Source organism: Tamandua tetradactyla, chromosome 4 (genome assembly GCF_023851605.1).
Source record: "Tamandua tetradactyla isolate mTamTet1 chromosome 4, mTamTet1.pri, whole genome shotgun sequence".
NCBI classification, from domain to species: Eukaryota; Metazoa; Chordata; class Mammalia; order Pilosa; family Myrmecophagidae; genus Tamandua; species Tamandua tetradactyla.
In genome coordinates, this window is record NC_135330.1 from 88,842,750 (window position 1) to 88,864,522 (window position 21,773).

Sequence of the window (21,773 nt, forward strand, 5' to 3'; positions counted from 1 at the left end):
AGAATCTTAAAAATGGGGTTTTATGAATGGCTTTCTACTCCGACTGGACTCAAAGATAATAATCCCACATGATCAGTTACAGAAATGAGAACTGTAATGCTGTTTTGTTCAGGTTATACTATTTAAGTTGTAAGATACCAAGTTTAAGAATGACTATTACCCAAAGATTTGCACCCTATTCTGGAGAGATTTAATGTGTTTCCAGTTATGCAAGACAGGTGAAAGAAAAATGTGTTTTATTGTTTTTTTATTTAGAAATTTGGTATGGTTTAAGGAGGTATGTATAGCTTCCAAGTTGATAAGGGTGGACTGTCTTGGTTAGGTTCATGTGTCAACTTGGCCCAGTGGTGGTGATCCTCTCCTGTTGAGTTCATCCAAAGCCTCCATTGGAATCTTTGGCTTCACAGCCTGCCCTGTGGATGTTGGACTCTGCATTCCCGCTGTCACATGAGACACTTTTATAAATTCTGTATTTGCAAATGTTCTCTGTTTATTCTATTTCTTTAGAGAACCCTAACTAACACAATGCATCATGAGTTCATTTTGCTCTTAGAATTCTTTTTCTTATTTCCAACACCAACCAATATGAATTTAACTTTTCTATTGATTGGACAACATTTTGATGTCAGAAATACAAAAAGAACAGGGAAGGTATGGAAACAAAATTACTCCTTTTATTGCAAATGTCAAATGTATTATGCAATTACCATAACTACAATAACAGAATGAACAACATATTTAAAAGTTATTGTCTTTACCAAAAGGGAAACTACAGCTATTATCACTGTTTCATAATGTGATAATTTTTGTTCTATTTGTTTTTCTCTATTTTTCTGCCCTGGAAAATATGATCCCTTCCAGTACTCTCTCTGGTGATGTCTCCATCATATATTTCTACCATATTGAATATGCTATCACACACTTTCCTTTTTGTCTCTGTGGCTTACTGCTCCCCTGGATCTGCCATAGCCCATGGAAATGAAGAATAGAACTTCACCCCCAGTCTTTGTCTTTCTGGGGCTTCTGGAGAGGAGAGCATGGATGCAGGCATTGTCTTTACAGTTATCCTTGCTATTTTATTGATGGTTGTAACTGATAGTATGGTCATGATATTTTGGATTCAGGCAGACTCCCACCTTCAGATCCCCATGCATTTTCTGCTCAGCCAGCCATTATGGATACCATTTTTCTTTGCACCACTCTCCCAAATCTCCTTGATGGCATGGTGTTGGAAGAGAAGACAATTTCCTTTATGGCCTGTGGCATCCAGATACTCCTGAACTTGACCATTATTCACTCAGAGTTCTTTCTCTTGGACCTTATGGCCTATGACCATTATATGGTACTCTGTAACCTTCTTAAGTATCCAGTCCCAATGAACCATAAGGTGTTGCTTGTTATCAGTGCCTAGTTTGGTGAATCTCTTGCTGGCTTTCTGTTCATCCCTATCATATGAATATCCCCTAATTTGGCTCTTGCAACACCAACCATTTTTTCTGAGAGATCTGTGCAGGTCTCAGACTGGCTTGTGCAGATACATCCTTGTGTGAAACTCTGATGTACATCTGCTGTGTATTCATGTTGCTCATTCCTATATCTATCATCTCCACCTCCTACTCTCTCACCTTGTTAACTATTGACCACATGCACTCTTCTGAGGTTTTGACAAAGGCCTTTGCCATGTATTCCTTTGACTTGACTGTAGTCAGAATTTTCTATGGAGCTGCCTTCTACACTTATATCCTGCCCAGTCATGCATCTTTGAGCAGGATAAGGTAGTGTCAGTCTTGATTACCATATTCCCACAGATGCTGAAACCTCTCATCTACAGCCTCAAAAAGAAGGAATCATGGGTGCATTGAAAAGATATTTGCACCATTGTCACCTGATGAGAAATTGCTAAGTGATGCTTAGAGGTCTTCCATCCAAGTGATAGAGAGGTCTTCCATCATCAATATTTCCCCAAAGAAGTTCTCATGTAGGTCCTATTTATTCATGTAATATTTGATCAACTATCAAAGATTACTAATTATTGGAAACTAAGAAGGTTCAGGATACTAATTATTAGAAATTAAGATTATTGTTCCTTGAGGGGGAGGAGATATTTCATTAGCTATGCAGATATTTTTGCCAATCAAAATTTATTAATTAACAAAATTTATTCATTAAAGTTTTCATCTGTTTCATCTGTTCTTTTTTTCTTGCCTTGTTGTGGGGATCATATACTAGTGTTCAAAGCAACTCTTTTTCCTCTAAGCAAAACAAAAAGATTTAAAAAAAAAACCTCCAAAACTAGCAAACACTTGGTATAAAAGATCTGCTAACACTTTTATAGAAATGCTATAACAATACCAGTCCACAAATGGCAGGGAAAATAAATCACTCAATATTAATCATGTTTCATTTTTGAAATTGCACTAAACAGACTGCAAGCTCTGTTTTTATATCTATCTTACAGCTCTGTCTATCTTATGGACTATAAGGTCTTCTTTTCATCTCCTGTGCTGAGTACTGCCAAAAAATAAGAAACAATAAATAATGTGTGGACTTCATTAATCCGACTATGAGTGTATGAATAGCTGAGGATTGCACATTTATTGAAAAAGAATATGATATTCAATACTTAGCATGAGAGAAAACCACAATACTAACTTCTGTGTTCCTGTAATAGCAGGTACTAGACTGGATAGATCAAGAACAAATCATGCAAAAAAAAAACAGCACAATTTCCTACTCTGTAATAATATCACAGCACTTGGAGACATTTTGTTTTTGTTCTGAGTGAGATAGGATGCCCTCAGAGAGTTTTCAGTAGAGATTTGACATGATGAGATTTACCTTTTTAAAACTTTATTTTTAAAAAGTTTACTATGTATCTAGGGAGGAGAATAGAGTAGATAGTAGGGGTAGACATAGGAAAACAATTTGGGAGGCTTCAAAGATAAAAAATGAAGATGGCTAGGTGAAGGTAGAGTAGTAGTGGCAGATTGTTGGTATAATGCCAAACAGGATTTGTCATATGTATTGGGTGCATGTTTAGAGAAAATGGAATGAAGGATAACTCAATGACTTGGGACCAAGTGACTAGAAACATGCAATTTGCAAATTTTGAAATTTTGGACAGTTTTAGAATGGCAGGTTTGAATGAGTGGGAATGAGAATTTAGTTGTTGATAAGATAAATTGGCCATGCTTGTTATGTATGCAAATATGTCAATAAATCCATTGGAAGTCCTCAGAATAGAAAGAATATTTAAAGACAGGATTAGCTGAGATCAGGTAGGCAAGATAAAAGGTTTAAGACTGAGCCCTGAGGCAACTGGGGTAAGTTAGAAAACACATGAGATAACAGTTTGACTCTGATGAGGTAACAAGAGGTGAAACCTCAGACACAAGAATGTATATAAAAGAGAGCATAATCACTTATGACAAATGCAGTTTATATTCGGATTAAAATGAGAACTTCAATTTGACCATTGAATTTGACAATACGGAGAACATGTGTGACCCTAAGGAGATCAATTTTAATGGGGATCATGCTTGAAGAATATTCAAAATGGAAAATATAGGGAGAGAAATTGAGCAAGGTAAGAATGGTTTAAATGATTTTTTTTTCATTTTTATATGTGATTATTTTATAGTCCTCAAATTTGTAGTTCTTTACAGAAAAAAAAAGGCATTGCAATACCTACATTTGGCCACAACACATTTTCTCAAATCTTAGGTAGTATAAAACACAAAAAATTTTTGCACACTCTACTTTTATAGAACAACCAGATTTATAATTATTTTATTAGATGTATCAATATATATGGCAGCTTTCTCAAATCTCAAAGTAAAGTCCAAAAGTATGTGATTTTAAAGGTGAAAAATCATTTTTCTAGACGTCATATTCCTAAAGAACTGTTAAAGTCTATTTATAAACAAGAATAATTGATAAACTAACACTTTAGAAATCAGCATATTTTAAATTAAAATATTTTAAATGAATACAAGTTAATGCCTTTTAATTAACTATCATAGTTAAATTTATCACAAAACAAAATGGCTTATCCCCACTAATTTCTTGAGTGGGTAAAGTCATTGGGTTTTACACTTAATTTAAGTTTTAAATGTGATTAATAAATGATAATATTTTATCAATTATAGGAAATATTCATTTATAGGAATTTCCTCAGGTCCATCAATCTTTTCAGGCCAAGTCTGAGCCCATGTCAACCTTCAAGGTTAGGTTCAGTGCACCTAACCTGCAGTTTGTCAATTTAAGGAACTCAATTTCATTGATAATAAGGGGAATAAACAGTGGCTAAATCACCATTCAACTGAACAAAAAAGAAAAAATAAAGAAAACTAAACTAAAAGCAAATGGCATAGCTTCAAATAACTAATAATTTAAAATTAAAACAAAAAAATTTAAACAGTAATGCCCAATGATATAGGGTTTAAAATTTAATGGGACCAAAAAAATTTAACAGGTCAGCTTTATAACAAATAAACAAAAATCATGTAGAAATAGTGAAGTCATCACCTTATTAATAAAAAACTGAAGTTTAATAGTCATTGAGCGGTAACAACCACTTGTAGTCTACAATTAAAAGTAATTTTAATCATAGCTAAGACAAACTAAAAACAATTTTATTAAGAAACAACAAAATGGTAGTAAACATTTAATAACTCCTAAAATGTAGATACTAAGATTTTAAACAAAAATATTAAAGATAAAGAGCCTTGATTTTTTTTCCAACAATTCATGTTATAAAATCAGTTACTAAATAGCTCATATCCTTTGCTTTGGTGTTTTGTCTGCTATCAACTAAACATTAGTATGGTAGAAAATCACTTATGTTCTTTTCAAATGCTTGGCATTATAATCTTATCTCATATCTTTTCTCAAATTAAATTTTGCTCCACATATTCTACATGTGTACAGATGAACATCCATGTGCTGCTCCAACTGTTCATTATTTGGAAATATCTGGAAGCAGACCTGGCATATAGTTTCACCAGCAGATAAATGAGAAATCATATGCCAAACATTGTCACATTTTATGAAGTTTCCTTGATCACAAATGGAACAGACATACCTGGCCATGCCTTTGTGCATATCATTGTGCAGTCGCAATGATGTTCTCTTAAAAACTGCTTTCCACACGTCTGAAAAGCAAACTGTTTTTCCTTAATATGAACAGTATAGTGTTCTCTTAAGTGGCACCGCTGATAAAATCCTTTTCCACAGAGATTACAAAAATGCTTTCATCTGTGATCTCTTTCATTTTCTTCCATAATAGCACTCTTAAACATATCTTGGTCTAGGCAGCTGGACACATGTTCAACCACAAAGTTTTCAGTTTCAAAACATTGGCCACAATTAGGACATCAAAATGGACAAGCAGAATGTTTAAACAACTGCTTTTTCTGGATGTTGTTTATCAGGAAATGACTGTCCCTAAAATCATCCAACATTTCAACAAACATATCTCTTATTTCAGACTGCTCATCAGGATTCTCTTCCATGTCCATTTTCTCCTCAGCATTTCCTAATCCATTCATTGTCAAATCTTGGGGTTCTCCACATCTCTGAGCATGTTCCTGAAGTTGTCTGCCCTTCACAAGTATTTGTCCACATTTACCACATGCACAGATATTTTCAATGTGCTTCGCTAAATAATGAGATGACAGGTCCTCCTCCATTATTATGAGTCCACATAGTTCACAGGATGCATTTTTAGCATCCTCTTGTACTGGACTACTGTCATTAGGGGGCCTCATATTTTCTAAACCACCTCTTTCATCAGTACTTATTAACATCTGAGGTTTTAGAGTTTTCCTACCACTTTTTTTAATACTGACATCTTCTTCAACATAATATCTATAAAATGGCTCTTCAGGTTCATCTTCTAATTCATCATTGTCAGTGGATTCATTACACTCTTTATCAGTAACTTTAATAATGTTAAAGTCTTTCAGTTCATCTGTAGGAATATCTTCTGGCTCCATCTTGATAATGATTCTTTTTGTCTCAGCAGCTCTGCTTTTCTCTTCACTGGCTGTTTCTGATTCTACTGTGCCACTTTTTCTGCTTCCAGTGGTTGAGGCTGAATCATCAGCAGCCTGGTTTGTGTCTCCTCTGTATTTGTCCATTTGTACAGAAAATGTTTTAGAAGAATCCTTTTCACCAAATTCAGCTTTGATGTTACTGTCTTTTCCATCTCTAATATCTACTATTCTGTGATAGGCTCTTGTATTTTGATATGAATGTCTGTTAGTACAGGTTGGCACATGCTCATCTAATAATTTTTCACAGCTAAAGCCAAATCCACAGCTATCACATGTAAAGCTCTGTCCAAAGTGCCGTGACACGCGTTCTTTTGGAGTAGATAATTTGGACACAGAACGTTTTCTGCACACATCAAATAATGATTCAGGAAAATTACCTAACTGTAAATACTCTTCATCAGGCTCTCTATTATGTGGTGTATATACTGTTGAACTTGGCTCTGCACACCACCTATTTGCTTCATTGCCATTTCTAGCAGTGTCTTCATACATTCTTACCCCAAACATCATTTTACTGTTCTGTTTGCTGGAAGCAGAAGATGAATATTTTGAACTAGAACAGTTTGCATCCTGTATGTCTTCTAAGCAGTCTGGAACATCGTATAGCTGTAAGTAGTTCATTGCCACTTTAAACTGCTCAAAACTAGAGGGGAGCAGTCATAATTTTTCCTAACTACATAAACTGCAAAATGAGATCAAAACACTCAGCACTAATTTTCATGTTGCTGAGATTCAGTTGCGCAGTACTATCCTGATGGTTCATGAAAAGCTGTCTAAAATAGGAGTTACAAGCAGCTAGAACTGCTTTACGTGCTTGAAAGTAAATGTCATCAATTGCAATACAACAGTCACAGAGAAAACCCCATTCCCTTTGATTGTTTAGCTGTTGAAGGACGTAGCTGCTGTGGCTGGGCTTTGCCATCTTCTATTAATTAGAGACCGGTCACAGCAACGACCAGGGCTGCAGAGATTTTAGGGAGTTTAAGGCAAACCAACTGCGGGAAAGGCGGACTGAGGCGAAGGGGCCGCAAGCTGCAGTGGCGGCGGCGAGCAGCTTTCGGGCTTGGCTGCGCAGAGAGGCTCTGGCTCTGCCAGGGACTGCGCTGCAACAAAGGACTTCCGCTGCCGCACAGCCACGCCTGCCGCACCGCACTGAGCCGCCCAGCTTACGGGGAGACTCCGGGTCTGTCCACAGTTCGCTGTAGCGTCCGCCAGCCTTCCCTCCCTCTCGCCCGCACACCCACTCAGCGGCTGGCTGCTAGGGGCAGCCGCAGTCGCCTGTTTGTTGCAACAAGTTTCTGCGTCGGGCTCCGGGGAGGCTGGCGCAACCCGCACCGCGGGGGCCGGCGCGGTGGCGGCGGCTTGACCACCCCTCTCGCTCCTCTTCCAAGGGTAGGCTTGGGACCTCCTCTTGTTTGCACAGCTGGATGGGACTGAGCTCCTCCCGACTCCCCAAGGGCAGGATGCTGCTTCCCTACTGTTCCAGATGTAAAAACGCCTTCACAGTAGGGTTCAGCGGCTCAGTCCTCCCTCGCATAAGCCCTTGTTGTTCCGGGGGCGCCGGCACCCTCGCCCTGTCCCTTCCGCGACAGGTCCGTTTGGGGTCTTCCATTCTTTGCGCTACTCTCACCCCACCCTGCCTTCCATGGGTCTGTCCGCCTCTGGCCCTGAGTCACTTCCCCTGCCATGCCCCACCCAGCCCAACACGCCTCCCCTTCCAGGCTCCCGCGGCTAAGCTTCCCTGGCTCCCTGCGCCAACCCCTCTCCTAGAGAATAAACGGGCGCATCCCTCCCAGCCCCCACCCTCACCCCAGAAATGAGAGGGTGCCTGTGCTTTTGCACGCCCTGGGGAAAGTCCCCGGGTCACGCGGTTGTGTGTAGGAGCCAGTGACGCTGAGGCTCGTTCCCACACTTCCGCCTAGAAAGTCACGACTGTGGTCCGTGGCGGCAACAGCAGCGTCCGAAGCGCGTGCAGACACCCGCCCTGTCACTTAAGCCAGCGGGTGCGCACGTACGCACACACACCCTGGCCCCAGTGGCCACCGTTCTCCGGGTACCAGGCGCAGGGTCACGTGGGACGATCTAAATGATGTTTTTGAGTGATTTCCTTTTTTTGTAAATGGAAGCAGAGGAATGAGACCATAACTGGAAGGGCATTTATCAGTGGAGTTTTGTTTCAAATTGTTAAGTTTCATTTTAAACTTGAGTCTGTATGGAAGCCAGGTTAGACCCAAGGGGAGTCTGAGGCCATAATACTTGAGAAAACATAGTTTGTTAATCACAGAACCCAGAGAAAGAGTGGAGTGCTTTGAGGGGTTGATGCAGATATCATCAGCTCAGGTGATTCAACCAGCAGATGGGGAGCACACAGGTAGAGTAAGAGAGGCTTGTAAGTTTTCCCTTTTATGGTGGTCCAGTGTTGGGGGTTTTCAGATTTCTGGTGGGAATCAAGGACTGTTTAATTTCAAACAAAACTGTGGGAAAAGAAGAGGACAGGGGATCCAAGACCAGTGGGATTCATTAGTTTATCACTTGGGAACAGCTGCAGATTTGGGGTGTTATATGAGTGGTGTTTTTCATGGCGGCAGGTGCACATATGACTTCTGGAAGGATTTTTGGCCCAGAGCTGGGAAATACTCCTTAACCATGCCAAATTTCAGTGTAGAGGCAAGTAGCTTAGCCAATAGATGCTGAGGTAGCACACAAAAATTTTAAAAGCTAGAGCAGGTTTATTCTCTCTTTTATTCTAAGATATTTCAGAGGTTAATATATTCAAGGGAACAATCAATACAGAGAAAATTATTGATACATGTGAAATAGAAAGGTATTCAGAAGGATAGTCCTTGAGTGTGAAAGAAAATAGAAACCATTGAGAAAGTGGAGAGGTCACCAGTAAGTGATGGTCTGCCCTTGAAGTGATTGTTTTATATGTTTGAGTTTTCTCTAGTCATGCTTAATTGGTGTTTATATTTGAACACCTATGTCCTAAAATTCACAGGCAATTTAGAGTGGTGTTAAAACCTGTTGCTTTGATTTGAAACAATTGGAATTGGACCTTGACTTTGTTATTTCTGTACTAAGTGGCCTTGGACATTTCACTTATCTTTTCTGTGCCATAGTTTACTTTCTTCTAAGCAATGATAAGAAGCTAAGAAGGAGGGAGGGGCTTCTTAGAACCGAGATTTCCTGAGGATGTTACTGTGCATTTTTGTTGCTCCTTGAGATTAAGAACTGTACCTTTGAACTCTGGCTCCTTAGCATTCCTCTGGATTTTCTAGGCACAGTTACCAGGAATTCCTCTTGATTCAATAAATAACTTATACCTCAGGTTCTAGCCATTTGTGATTGTACCTGAGCCTTATATATTTTTCTTTCTTACTTATTTAGTTTGCTGACCTGTCTTTGTAATGAGCATTTTGGAGGATTGAATTATGTTTCCAGAAAAAAGTATTTATTAATCTTAATCTATTCCTATGGATGTGAACCCATTCTAAATAGTATCTCTTACAGAAGTTATTATTAGTAAAGTTGTGGTCCACTGTATGAGGTTGGGCCTTAATTCTGCCACTGGAGATTTTATAAAGAAAAAATCACAGAAAGAAGCCAGATATCACAGATACCAGAGGAGAAATGAAAATACACCATCATTTCATTGTCATATGACAGAAAAGTCAAGAACCAAGGATTACAGAAAACCAGCCTGAGAATACCAGTCTTTGGAGGAGAGAGCATTGCCTTATTGGTGCCTCAATTTTGGATTTCTCTTAGCCTCAAAATCATGAAAAAAAAATAAATTCTTACTGTTTAAGCCAACCGATAATATTTTATATGTTTTTGCAGTTAGGAAACTAAAATAAATCTTGCATTGCTTGAAACTGGTTATATACCCCAGACAAGCCATGTTATTTTACTGATCCAATCTTGCAGAGGCAGGCCTATAGCCTAAGGTGAAACTTTTGATTAGATTGTTTTCATGGAGATTGAGCCACTCCATTGTAGGTGTGAACTTTTCATTAGATTAAATCCATGGAAATATGACATGTCCAACTGTGGATCTGGCATTTGATTAGATGGAGATACGACTTCACCCATTCATGGTGGTTCTTGAGTAGTTTACTGGTGTTCTTTAGAAGGGGAGACACTTGGGAAAAAGCACAATTGCTTCAGAGTCAACATAGATGCAGACATTTGGAGATGCTTAGAGTGCCAACAGATGTACCTGGGTGTTAAGCAAGAGCTCACAGAAATAGCTAGAAACTGAAGAGAAGAAAACTCAAGCCCCAGGCAGTACTAAGTTGAGAGATGAAACCCAGGGTTTTGTCTCAGATCAGTCAGGTCAGAACCCACAGATGCCTAAAGAGAAAGTCACTGGATTCAGAGGTTAAAGGCCATAGAACCAGGAACCAACAGATGCCAGCCACATGCCTTCCCATGTGACAGACATTGGCCAACTCTACTGTTTACTGCTTTAGGCAAATCACTTAAGTGCTTTGTGCCTGAGTTCCTTTCTTTGTGTAAATATTAAATGTAATCCTATAGTTGAATTCTGTCTTGGCCTATGGTTTTCTGTGTTAGTTATTATGCTCTGCACCATTTTCTCTATTAGCTCAATCATTCAAATAAGGACTCATTGTTGACATTCAGATCATGTAAGAATGAGTCAGACAATACAGAAGCAGTTTAACATATTAATTGGGTTACTTTTATTCTAGTTTGCTAGTTGCCAGAATGCAATATACCAGAAACAGAATGGCTTTTAAAAAGAGGAATTTAATAAGTTGCTAGTTTACAGTTCTAAGGCTGAGAAAATGTCCCAATTACAAGTCTATAACAATGTCCATTCAAAGGCATCCAAGGAAAGATACCTTGGTTCAACAAGGCCAATGAAGTTTAAGGTTTCTCTCTGAAGTGGAAGGGCACATGGTGAACAGAGTCACATTTTCTCTCTCATCTGGAAAGGTACATTATGGACACAGTATCATCTGCTAGCTTCTTCTCCTGGCTTCCAGTTTCATGAAGCTCCCCAGGAGGCATTTTCCTTCTTCATCTCCAAAGGTCACTGGCTCATGGACTCTCTGCTTCATGGTAATGCAGCATTCTCTGCTCTCTCTGAATCTCTTTCATTCTTCAAAGGGTTTCTCCTTTTATAGGACTCCAGAAACTTATCAAGACACATCCAAATGGGTGGAGACATGTCATCACCTAATCCAGTTTAACAACCACTCTTGATTAAATCACACCTCCAGGGAGATGACCTGATTACAGTTACAAATATACAATATTGAATAGGAATTATTCTGCCTTTATGAAATGAGATTTAGATTAAAACATGGCATTTCTAGGGTATAAACATCCTTTCAAACCAGCAGACTTGTTCATACTCCTTGAATCATCACAGTATCAGCCACGTTGGTTAAGTAGGAATGTTTCCAGGAACACTATGCCCTTATCAGGTTATGTATTAGAGAAAGTGGGGGGTATTAACTATTGTAAACTCATCACTGTACTCTTTGGAGCTATAATTTCTACTAGATATAGTGCTTTATAAGCTATAACTCATTTATACATTACAAGCATAGTAGAAGTAGTTCAAAAATACAATGAAACTATGTAAAAACCTATGTGCAAAATATTTGATGTGCTGCTGAAAGATAATTTGACTACATTTTCTTTCTTGTTTTTATCCAGATATATTTTTGCAATTAGGAAATAATAGTTTTATTTTCTTAATATCTTTCTTAAGCAACTTTCAGACTTTCATTTTATAAACTAATTGAAAAAAATTATCCAAAACGTTACCACACAGGAGAAAGAATTATTTGTTTGATCACATTTATTTATAGTTAATTTATATAAGATTTACCTTAAATGTTTAATATGCTCTTTATTTTTCCGTTTGGAATTTTAACAAGAATATTTAAGATATTATTAAACCATATTAGCAATTATTGAAATGGATATATAGTACTCCCTTTCATGATAAAATCTATTTTATTAAAATGTCATAAGTCTTTTTCACTTATATGGACATTTTAAATTGCTAAATAATTTCTGTTAATAAATTTTACTTAAACATAATACCATGTGTCATGGCCAGGGACATGTGTCAACTTGGCCAGGTTGTGGTACCTGTTTACCTGGCTAGGCAAGTGCTGGCCTGTATGTTGCAATGAGGACATTTCATAGAATTAGATCATGATCAGATCAGTTGCATCCACAGCTGATTCCATTTGTAATCAGCCAAAGGGGAGTGTCTTCTACAATAACTGATGCTTAATCTAATCACAGGAAGCCTTTTAGGGAGGACTCAGAGGAGACAGGTCCCAATCCTGCTTTGGCTGGTGAGCCTCTCCTGTGGAGTTCATCCAGACCATCCATTGGAGTCATCAGCTTCACAGCCTGCCCTGTGGATTTTGGAATCTGAGTTCCTGTGGTCATGTGAGAAACTTTTATAAATTTTATATTTGCAAGTGTTCCCTGTTGATTCTGTTTCTCTAGAGAACCCTAACTAACATATCATGTAAGTAGATATCTCTATCTCCCAAGTTTCATATTCCTGGTGTCAAAGAAGTGGTAGATACAAGATAGGAATAATATCCTGCCATTCTTGGGCTCCCAGACTCTGAAGTTGTGCAAAATGGGCAAAGTAAAAGCTTCACCTGCTAGAGATCAACTGACACATTTGCAAGAGCATCAATTAAAATGTACTGTACCAGTTTTCCACAGCCAAGGATTAATTTAAAAGAATTTTAGGAAGCTAATTGACTTTTTCTGCATGGGCAGGCACCAGAATTTGAACCCAGGCCTTGGGCATGGCAGGCAGGAACTGTGCCTGCTGAGCCACCATGGCCTGCCCACTAATTGACATTTGTAAGTTAAGGACAGAGGCAACAGAATGGCTTCAGGTAGAGACATTACATTATAAATGGCTTTAAAAGATAATACATGAAAGTGCTGAACCAAGAACTTAGAGCTCAAATGATTATCACAAAGGAAATACTTTAAAATCCAGTAGTGTAATAGCCTTAAACAGTAATAGATAGATAATTACCAGCACTCCAGAGCCCTTTAGTGGCTCTTTCCAATAACTGCATACTCCTGATCACAAACATAATCCTATGCTGAATTGTATCATTTATTTTGAACTACTTTTAGACTATAGAAAAGTTGTAAAATTAGTACAGAGTTTCATTGATTTCCTCACTCATATTCACTTAAAATCAGCATGCTATGTGTTCACAGTACAGAAATCAGAACCAGGAAATAAGTATTTTATGCTTTACTACTAATGTCCTTTTTCTGTTCCAGAATCCCATCCAGGATCCCACATTCCATCTAGTTCTTATTTCTCTTTAGTCTCCAACAATCTGTAGCAGTTTCTCAGATGGTACTTGGCAACTTTGAATAATACAGTATGGTTATTTTGGAAAATAAATTTGGTGAATCATTGCATTGCTAGCTGAACATGTGTCCCTAAATGTTAGTTGATATCTGAACAAATTTAGCAGATGCAAGAGAGAAGTGATGACATCATCAGACTAATCTAAATCCTCTGATAAGTCAAGAAAATCTAAGGAAAACCACTTATCTTTCCAAATGTTGGGAAAGCAGTGGTTTTAAAGCCAAATTATGAGATGTTAAGAGTTAGTATGGTATTTCTGTTTTAATGGGAATAAAATATATTTTGAAACACAAAAAGAACTTTGTTAAGAATCAGTCACTATTTATTAATGAAAACATTCAAAACAGCTGATTTCCATGCATGCATTTATTTCACACAGAATTTTTTACACATGTATCTTGACTTAGTTCTATGTACTTCATTTCTATTCCTGCAATTGGAAATATGTATAAAGGGAAAACATGTTATTACATTTAATCTCAGCCAAATATCTACAGTGTAAAAGTGCACTTAAAATATAATGTGATAATTGTCAGAATAAATTTAATTTTTAGGTACACCCTTAAGGCTGTACCTTAAGGTATATAGAAGAAGTTTGAAAACACAACAGTCTCTTAGAGGTCAAAATCACAAGACTCACACAGTAGAGGGTTATGTAAGAAAAAAGTAACAGTAAAAACTCCTATGGAAGGTCTTATGCCATTGAAAAGCTTCAATCATTAGATTACATTTCAACATTAAATACAGAGGTAGAACTTGTTGCCTACATTTTTCAGCGAAGTATTTAATATAATTTCATTGAACACCCAGTCTTGAATGAAGGGATAGATAACAGAATAGTGCAAAAAAACCCCTCTATCTTTACATGGTTTATAATGTCATATAGTTATGTATAAATAGTAGTATATTATTATCACAGATTATAAGAAACATGAGAATGATGCAACTTTTAAATTTTCTTGAAGTCTATGGGTAAGAAATAATTTAGGAAGCACAAAAAAAGTTGGTGAAGAGCTTTACTGTGTGTTGAAAGGGGCTGCTTATATAGAGCAAAGGCAAAAGCAAGTGAGGAAAATATTTCTGATTGAATATCTAAGCTATATTGCTTTATTTGTTTTTTTTCTGGTGGACAGATACTCATAAGTTGTCTATTTCTAATTGGCTGATATTAAAGCTCTGCCTCCTTACATAGAGGCTGTCTTTCTCAAGTTTCATCAGGTTACTTGGATTTGCCTTCCCTATTTCATCTTAACAAATGTTATAGTAGAATGATAGATTATTTTTCAAACATAGTTGGATGCCCAAAAAGGTAAAAAAGAAAGCCTGAGCTAACCCACAGGTAATATTGTAGGAAGACATTGTTTCTATACCTGTGCCTAGGAAATCAAACAACAGAGATGGAATAACCAGAACCTAGGATCTCAGAGGTGACCCTCAAAACTCTGAGAAAAAGGTGCTTCCTGGCTTCTGCTAAAGCAGAAATCTACTGTTCAAAAATGCACAAGGCAAATTCCATTCGATTTCAAGGTCTGGGAGTGATTTATTTTCAGGGCTTTAGATAGCAGCAGTCCCACTCTTTCCAAGGGCCTATGCAGAGGCCTGCCTCTCTCCAAATGCCCTTTGGAGGACATTGGGGAGACCACCTTTTTCCCCACTCCACACCCTCTCCAAGTCTTTGGCTGAGTCCTTTCATCCCTCTTTGTGTTGTAGGCTCTACACTTATGTCAAAAAAACACCTATATCCATGCGATAGGCATTCACTGATACACACTTCTGTTCTACTTTCAGAGACATATAAAGGATTGTAGAACTCTGCCCAGTTAAAGTTAGAAATAGCCATCTGCTGGTCAATGAAACATGATAGGAAGCAGAGTGCATAATGTCCAGGAACAATAATTTAATTGTTTGGTTTTGTTTGGTTTTACAGGCCTCTCTTTCCCTGTCATAGGAACACATGTGAAAAGGAGATGATGTCCTAAATTCCAAAGAATCTTGGAGTACTGACCCTATATGTAGAATATATGTGCCTTAGAGAGTCACAAACACATGGATTAGACTTTATGCCAAAAAAATCTGTGCTGTGCATTAAGGTACAACAGATAATCTATAGTTGTTTCCTCAGTATCCTCTTACTTATCCTGATTACCAGCATCTCAATTCAATAGTATTACTTCTAGCTCTAGCATTAAGCCATCTGGATTCAATACATTTTTACATCACTGCCACCCAGATGCTTGTCATAACCAATTTTTTATAATGTCATCTCATAATCATCTAAAATGTGACAAATCAGGAAATGGATGTCTTATTCTTGTAAGTACTATTGGTGCTTTTACAAAACAAAGGTCAAGAAGAGGTTTAATGAACCTTAATTAAAATTTCCAGCTCAATTTATTAAGCAAAATTGTTACATGTCCATTTTTGATATCTGAGTCCCATATCAAAAATTTCCTTAAATTTAAGCAGAGTTATAGCTCTACAATTTCCTAACAATGGAAATAACGCAGAGAATTCATAAAGTAATTAGAAATTTTATACAAGTTTTGAGTTAATTTAATATGACCCTTATTTTTTAATAGAAAAAATCACTAACTTTAGCATATATTTAATTCTATGGAGATGAAATGAGATTTGGGATAAATTTAGAGATCTATTTATCTCAAATGGTGGGTTCCTACATTTCATTTGGGTTGAATTATTTCAGAAGCATCATGTTGTGGTGATGTCATCTTCTGAAAATTCCAAATACAGGGAGATTAAAGCACTAAAAAAGTACCTACAAACTGTCTTCTTGGTATTTTAGTTTTCATTCTTAAAGTCAAATTAAAAATTAAATTTTTTCACATGTACAAAGCATTTAGGAAATTCCAGAGTAATTATCTTCTCTTCAGTCTTGAATAAAGAACCCATGACACACAGTTCTTTCTATTATTTTATTTAAAAAATCAAATAATATAATTCAAAATTTATTTATTTGCTAGTTCTATGATGTTTGTCTTATTGCTGTTATGTTGCTTGAGAAATGTTATGTTATTCAAAAGTGAACTCTGCAACGATCATTTTCCCATAATGAAATACACATCGAGAATTTATTAAATGCCAGACAATGTGATTTTACACTATTTTATTTTCTAATAAAATGATATGTTAAATAATAAAGAAAAGAAGTAAGTTTTCAATTATACCATATTTAAGCGAAATCCACATATTCATAGAGGCATTTGAAAGGCTATCCTTGGACTCTTTAAGAGAATATAGATTGATGTAAAAATTTCCAAGTCCCTTTTCTTATTCAAAAGAAAAATTATCTGTTTTATCATATGCTGATCTCCTTCCTCAATAGTCTTTGTAGAGCATCTTTTATTTCTTTGTTCCTCAATGTATAGATGAGAGGGTTCAACAATGGCGTGACCACAGAATAGAAGAAGGTGAAGAATTTGCCATATTTTGAAGCAAAGTTACCCTTAGGGTCTATGTAAGCCATTGCCACTGTCCCATAAAACATGAAGACTACAAGAAGATGGGAGGAGCAGGTGGCAATGGCCTTCTGCCTTCCCTCCTCTGATTTGATTTTTCTGATGGCTTGAGCTATGTAACCATAGGAAGTTAGAATCAACCCCACTGGTATGATGGTGAGAATGACAGCAGAGATGGTCATCAGCCACTCATTGTAATATGTGTCTCCACAGGCCAGAAGTATGAGTGCAGGGACCTCACAGAGAAAGTCATCCACCCGGTGGTGGGCACAGAAGGGAAGCAGGAGTGTGGTGGGGCATTGGATGAGCGTTTCCACCAGGCCAGAGAGCCAGGCCATGATTACCAGCTTCTGACAGAGAAGGGGGTGCATAATGATGGTGTAGCGTAGTGGGTGGCAGACAGCCACATAGCGGTCAAAGGCCATCACCACCAGCAAGACGCCTTCTGTAGGACCCAGACAGAGGAATACAAAGAGTTGGATGACACAGCCTGCATAGGTGATAGTCTTATCTGGCCCCCAAAAGTTTGACAACATCTGAGGCACACTGGTTGTGGTAAAGCAGAGCTCTACAAAGGAAAGATTGCTAAGAAAGAAGTACATGGGTGTATAGAGGTGAGGGTCTATGCAAAAGAGCAAGATGATGGTCAGATTTCCCAGGATGATCATGGTGTAGAAAATTATGGCAATCCAGAAGAGAAACATCTCTAGCTGGGGCCATTCAGAGAAGCCAAGAAGGATGAAGCCAACTGGGAAACTTTCATTGGTCATTCCTATTGGGTTTGGACATAATTACAAGAAACATTGTATAAACTGAATTTGTAGAAAGGCTCTGCTGCTGTTTGCTTAGAGAGGGCAACATTATCTTTCCAGGCACAGAATATGTGAAAAGTTTCTCTTAACTTAAGCCAATATGATATAATCTCTCTTTCATATTGTTTACACTGAAAAAGCATTAGTAAAATACTAACCCTTGGAATCTATCTCTAAAATCTGTAATCTCAGTACCTCCAGTCAAATCCTCCTGATTACTTTAGATCACTTGGCATATTCTTCCTAGGTTTTTCTTTCAGTCAAATATGTTGTATCTTTTATATAATACTTATAATAAAATGCTAACCTCATTTTATTTTTCCAATATATTTTCCCAAAGAGTAAGAGAGTATTACTTTACAATATTTTACCATATTAATGGGGACATGTATAATGAGATAATCTCACACACAAGGACATCTGTTCACAGTGACTGGTTACACAGAATCAAAATGAGACCCTGTAGTAACGTCATTCTTTGAGTGCTGAAGAAGCACCTTGGCATTGGAGACATGGCAGCTTTTTAATAATGCAAACCTAAGTTGATTCTCTTACCACAAGTAAGTTCATTTAAATTTCTTTCAGTAAACAACTTAAAAATCTAGTCACTATTCTCATCTACAAAAGAGTTCTAATAACTTCCACTTTACTGTTAAAAGGGATAAAGTTATAATAGTGTCTACTAACTTTTATCACAGGACACTAAGTATTACTAAGACTAGTAGAACAGAATTATCATACTTTTTATCTAATTTCTCCCCTACAAATATTCGTTAATTTTACTCTCAATAATCAATTCAGTATAATAAAAAATATCAACCAAAGAACATCTTTAAAAAATTGAAATGAAAAATAATTTCAAAACTATGAAATATATAATTATTTAAGGCTTTGCTTTATGACCAGGAAGTAAAGGTGACACAAAGACATTAGGTAAATACTGCCTTTGGACATTGGTTTAGATGAAGTTTTCATGGTATATTAATTTACTCTCTTCAGGAATGTTTAAATAATTTAGAGGAAATAAATAACAATGTAGGCTCAAATTATGCTGCTAAGTAAAAAATTTGAGTCATAAAGTGTTAAAATTATATTATGAAAGTAGTTAAACAAGGCAAAAATTTAAAGAATGCTACTTGGTAGTATCTGTGTTCAATAACACTTTCATTCTTATTTATTCATTGTCTTCCATGTGCCAGGCATTATGCTGTGATTTTAGCATGCACTTGAATGAGAAAAAGGATATTCCTGATTTTATAGATTTCACAGGCCCTAAAGACAGAAAAATCAAGTAAATAAGTGATCAAATAAATAAATCATAAAAGTCAACAATTTCATACAGTAAATTCTACAAAGGAAAACAACAGGGTATTATAATAGAAGATAATGTTCGAAGATGCAAGAACCAGAGGAGAATCATTTCACACATAAGCAAAAGTTTCAAATAGCAACAATCTTGCTATAAAAGTGTATCAGCAACTTGTGCAAGGGTAGTTCAGTGGTAGAATTATCACCTGCCATGTAGGAGACCCTGGTTCAATTCCTGGTCCACGTACTTCCAAAAACAAACACAAACAAAGCAAACAAAATTTCAACAAATGGTGTTACAATAATGGGATACCCACATGGAAAAATAATGAAATGTGACCCTACCATACAGCATACAAAAAAAAGTGTATCAGCAAAAATTGCTGGCATGTGTGGGGAAAGCAGAAGTGAATGTGCACTGCAGTTACATTGCATGAACTCAGCTTCTCTGTTTTAACTTCTCAAGATTATTTTCCTGAACTCATTTTATTTTTTTCCTCTGCAAGGTATCCCTGAATTAATTAAACAATGTTCATTCTCTCTCCTCAGGCTGTGCTATATGTTAAGTTTTCTCAGTTTCTACAGTTGCATTTATTTAGTTTACCTACCTAGCCTGGCTTATAATGTGATATAGTACTAAACTGTGGAATTTGGGCAAAAATTTTCAGGCTGTCCATCTGTGATTTTGTTTTTAAAATACTATGGGTTTAGTACTTCCTTATTTAAATAAAAGTAAATTCAAGCCAGTGACCTTTAAAGTTTCATAACATTCCATCTAGGTAAAGCTAACATAATACTTTTCCTCTTAATTTGAATATAGGCTTCCAATATTTTTGCAAACCTAAGTCAATGCTGAAATGAATAGTCATGTGCAAAATTCACATATGTATCTGTGACTACATTTTTCATTATAAATAGTAGTGCACCTATTTTGGTTCATGCATTCAGGTTGCTTTCCATCAAGGATCTCACAAAACCATAAGTGTACCTGGGAGAGTTTTTTATTTTACTTGCAACATCACTGATGATCATTGGTTTTTCTTTCTTTCCATTTGGTAAGTTAAAGAGAGGCAGGTACCTCATTGTTGGTTTAACTGGCACATTCATTATTTATGCATTCTTTTGAATTTAATGTTTATTTGCAAATTCTTCTGCACTGAAATTTTTCCTTGTGCTGTCTCTTTTTTAAGTTGATATGTTTATCCTTTTGTGATTACTTTGTAAGATATTGTTATAAATTACCTTTATTTAATCTGTTTTTGTTTAAATGTGGCCCACAAAAATGCTCTGCTTAATAAAACATATTTTAATATGATTTGCTGCTCTTTCTTCTCAGATATTTTTCCTTTATTCAAAATCAAATTTTTCTTGCACAGTATCTTCATTATTGCCTATCAAATAGTTTAGATAAAACTTTATCTTTACTTTTAGCTACTTTGTCTTTAGTTTCCTTTTCTATGCCTAAATTTTTAATCAGTTTGACTTTTATTTTAGTATAAAAACAGAATATTAAATTTGTTCCTAACTAGTTGTTAAATTTTCCCAGACATAGCAATCCACTAGAAACATGGCAGAAGCCACCCATTCCATTCTAATGGTTATAGTAAAAAATCAACACAATCTCTATTTCTCTCTTTCTCTTTCTCTCTCTCTCTGTCTCCTACCTCTTTTATTTCTATTCTCAACAGATCATGACACTAGAAATGTTTAATTATTTATTAAGTAGTGGTTAATGAATAGATCAACATATGTATTTCAATTCTAAATAGGCCTGAATAGTATTTAGTAATAAATAGCTTCATTAAAACTGACCCTGTTTCTAACTGAGAATATATATGGAAAAATTAAACTCTGGGTTTATATTTTAAAACATTTTACTAAAAAATCCACCTTCATGCTTTTCCAAATGTAGGATTTAAAGTCTACTGCTGTAATATGTTAAATGAAACAGTACACAATAAAATTTCTGAAATTCAGTCATAAAAATATTTATGAATGTTTTGGATGTATGGATATGTGTTTTAATGCAAAAATCTACAATTAATTTTACAGTTCAGAATTCTAAGGCCCAGAAAGGCACAATGATAACTTGTGCATGTTAAATATATCTTGCTCCAAGAACTTCCACAGAACTTAATATAAGTTCACATATATTCCAAGGAAAGTGTATGCTTCTGAATTTATGAATGTCTGATCTTTTCCATTTTCATTTTGTAACATTTGCAGCCCAGAAATGTAAGCAGCTTACCTGGTATGGAAAGCAGATCAGCAGCAGAGATGGGAGAAACCTAAGCCTATGTGTCTGGTGACCACAACCTGTTTCTGGATTTGAGGTCTCATCTCAGTCTTTTCCACACTGTCTGCCCCATTAAATACATGGCATCATGCAGACTTAGGAAGCAGACCACAAAGGTACAATCAGAATTTGTAATAGACAGAAAAAGCATAAGGAGCACAGAGTGAACTGGAATTCTTAGGAGATCCCTGGGGCTTTCTATCCTTGTAAGTAATTAACTGTCAGGCTCAAAATGTTGCAACAAGCTAGAGAATGAAAGAATATTTCTTTTTTTTTCAGTAAAAGAACAAAGCTATTGTTTTAACAGCTTTTGATTGACTTTTCTAAATTGTTTCGCAATTAATATAGTTAAACAATTGATTTATTGATTATGTATGCCAAAACATTCACCAAGATTTGCTTTATTTATTCAATCCGCAGAGT

General features: G+C 36.4%; 1 protein-coding gene and 2 pseudogenes across 1 annotated transcript; 1 reads left to right on the top strand and 2 right to left on the bottom strand.

The window, feature by feature from the left end:
• Window positions 1–972: 972 nt before the first annotated feature.
• On the top strand, window positions 973–1,862 carry LOC143680352 (olfactory receptor 2T11-like; annotated as a pseudogene).
• Window positions 1,863–4,734: 2,872 nt separating this feature from the next.
• Window positions 4,735–6,999, bottom strand: LOC143679137 (zinc finger and BTB domain-containing protein 1 pseudogene; annotated as a pseudogene).
• A 9,775-nt stretch (window positions 7,000–16,774) lies between these two features.
• Window positions 16,775–17,704, bottom strand: LOC143680353 (olfactory receptor 2H1-like). The gene has a single exon (XM_077156832.1). The coding sequence runs from the start codon at window positions 17,702–17,704 to the stop codon at window positions 16,775–16,777; it is 930 nt and encodes a 309-aa protein (XP_077012947.1).
• Between the last annotated feature and the right edge of the window lie 4,069 nt (window positions 17,705–21,773).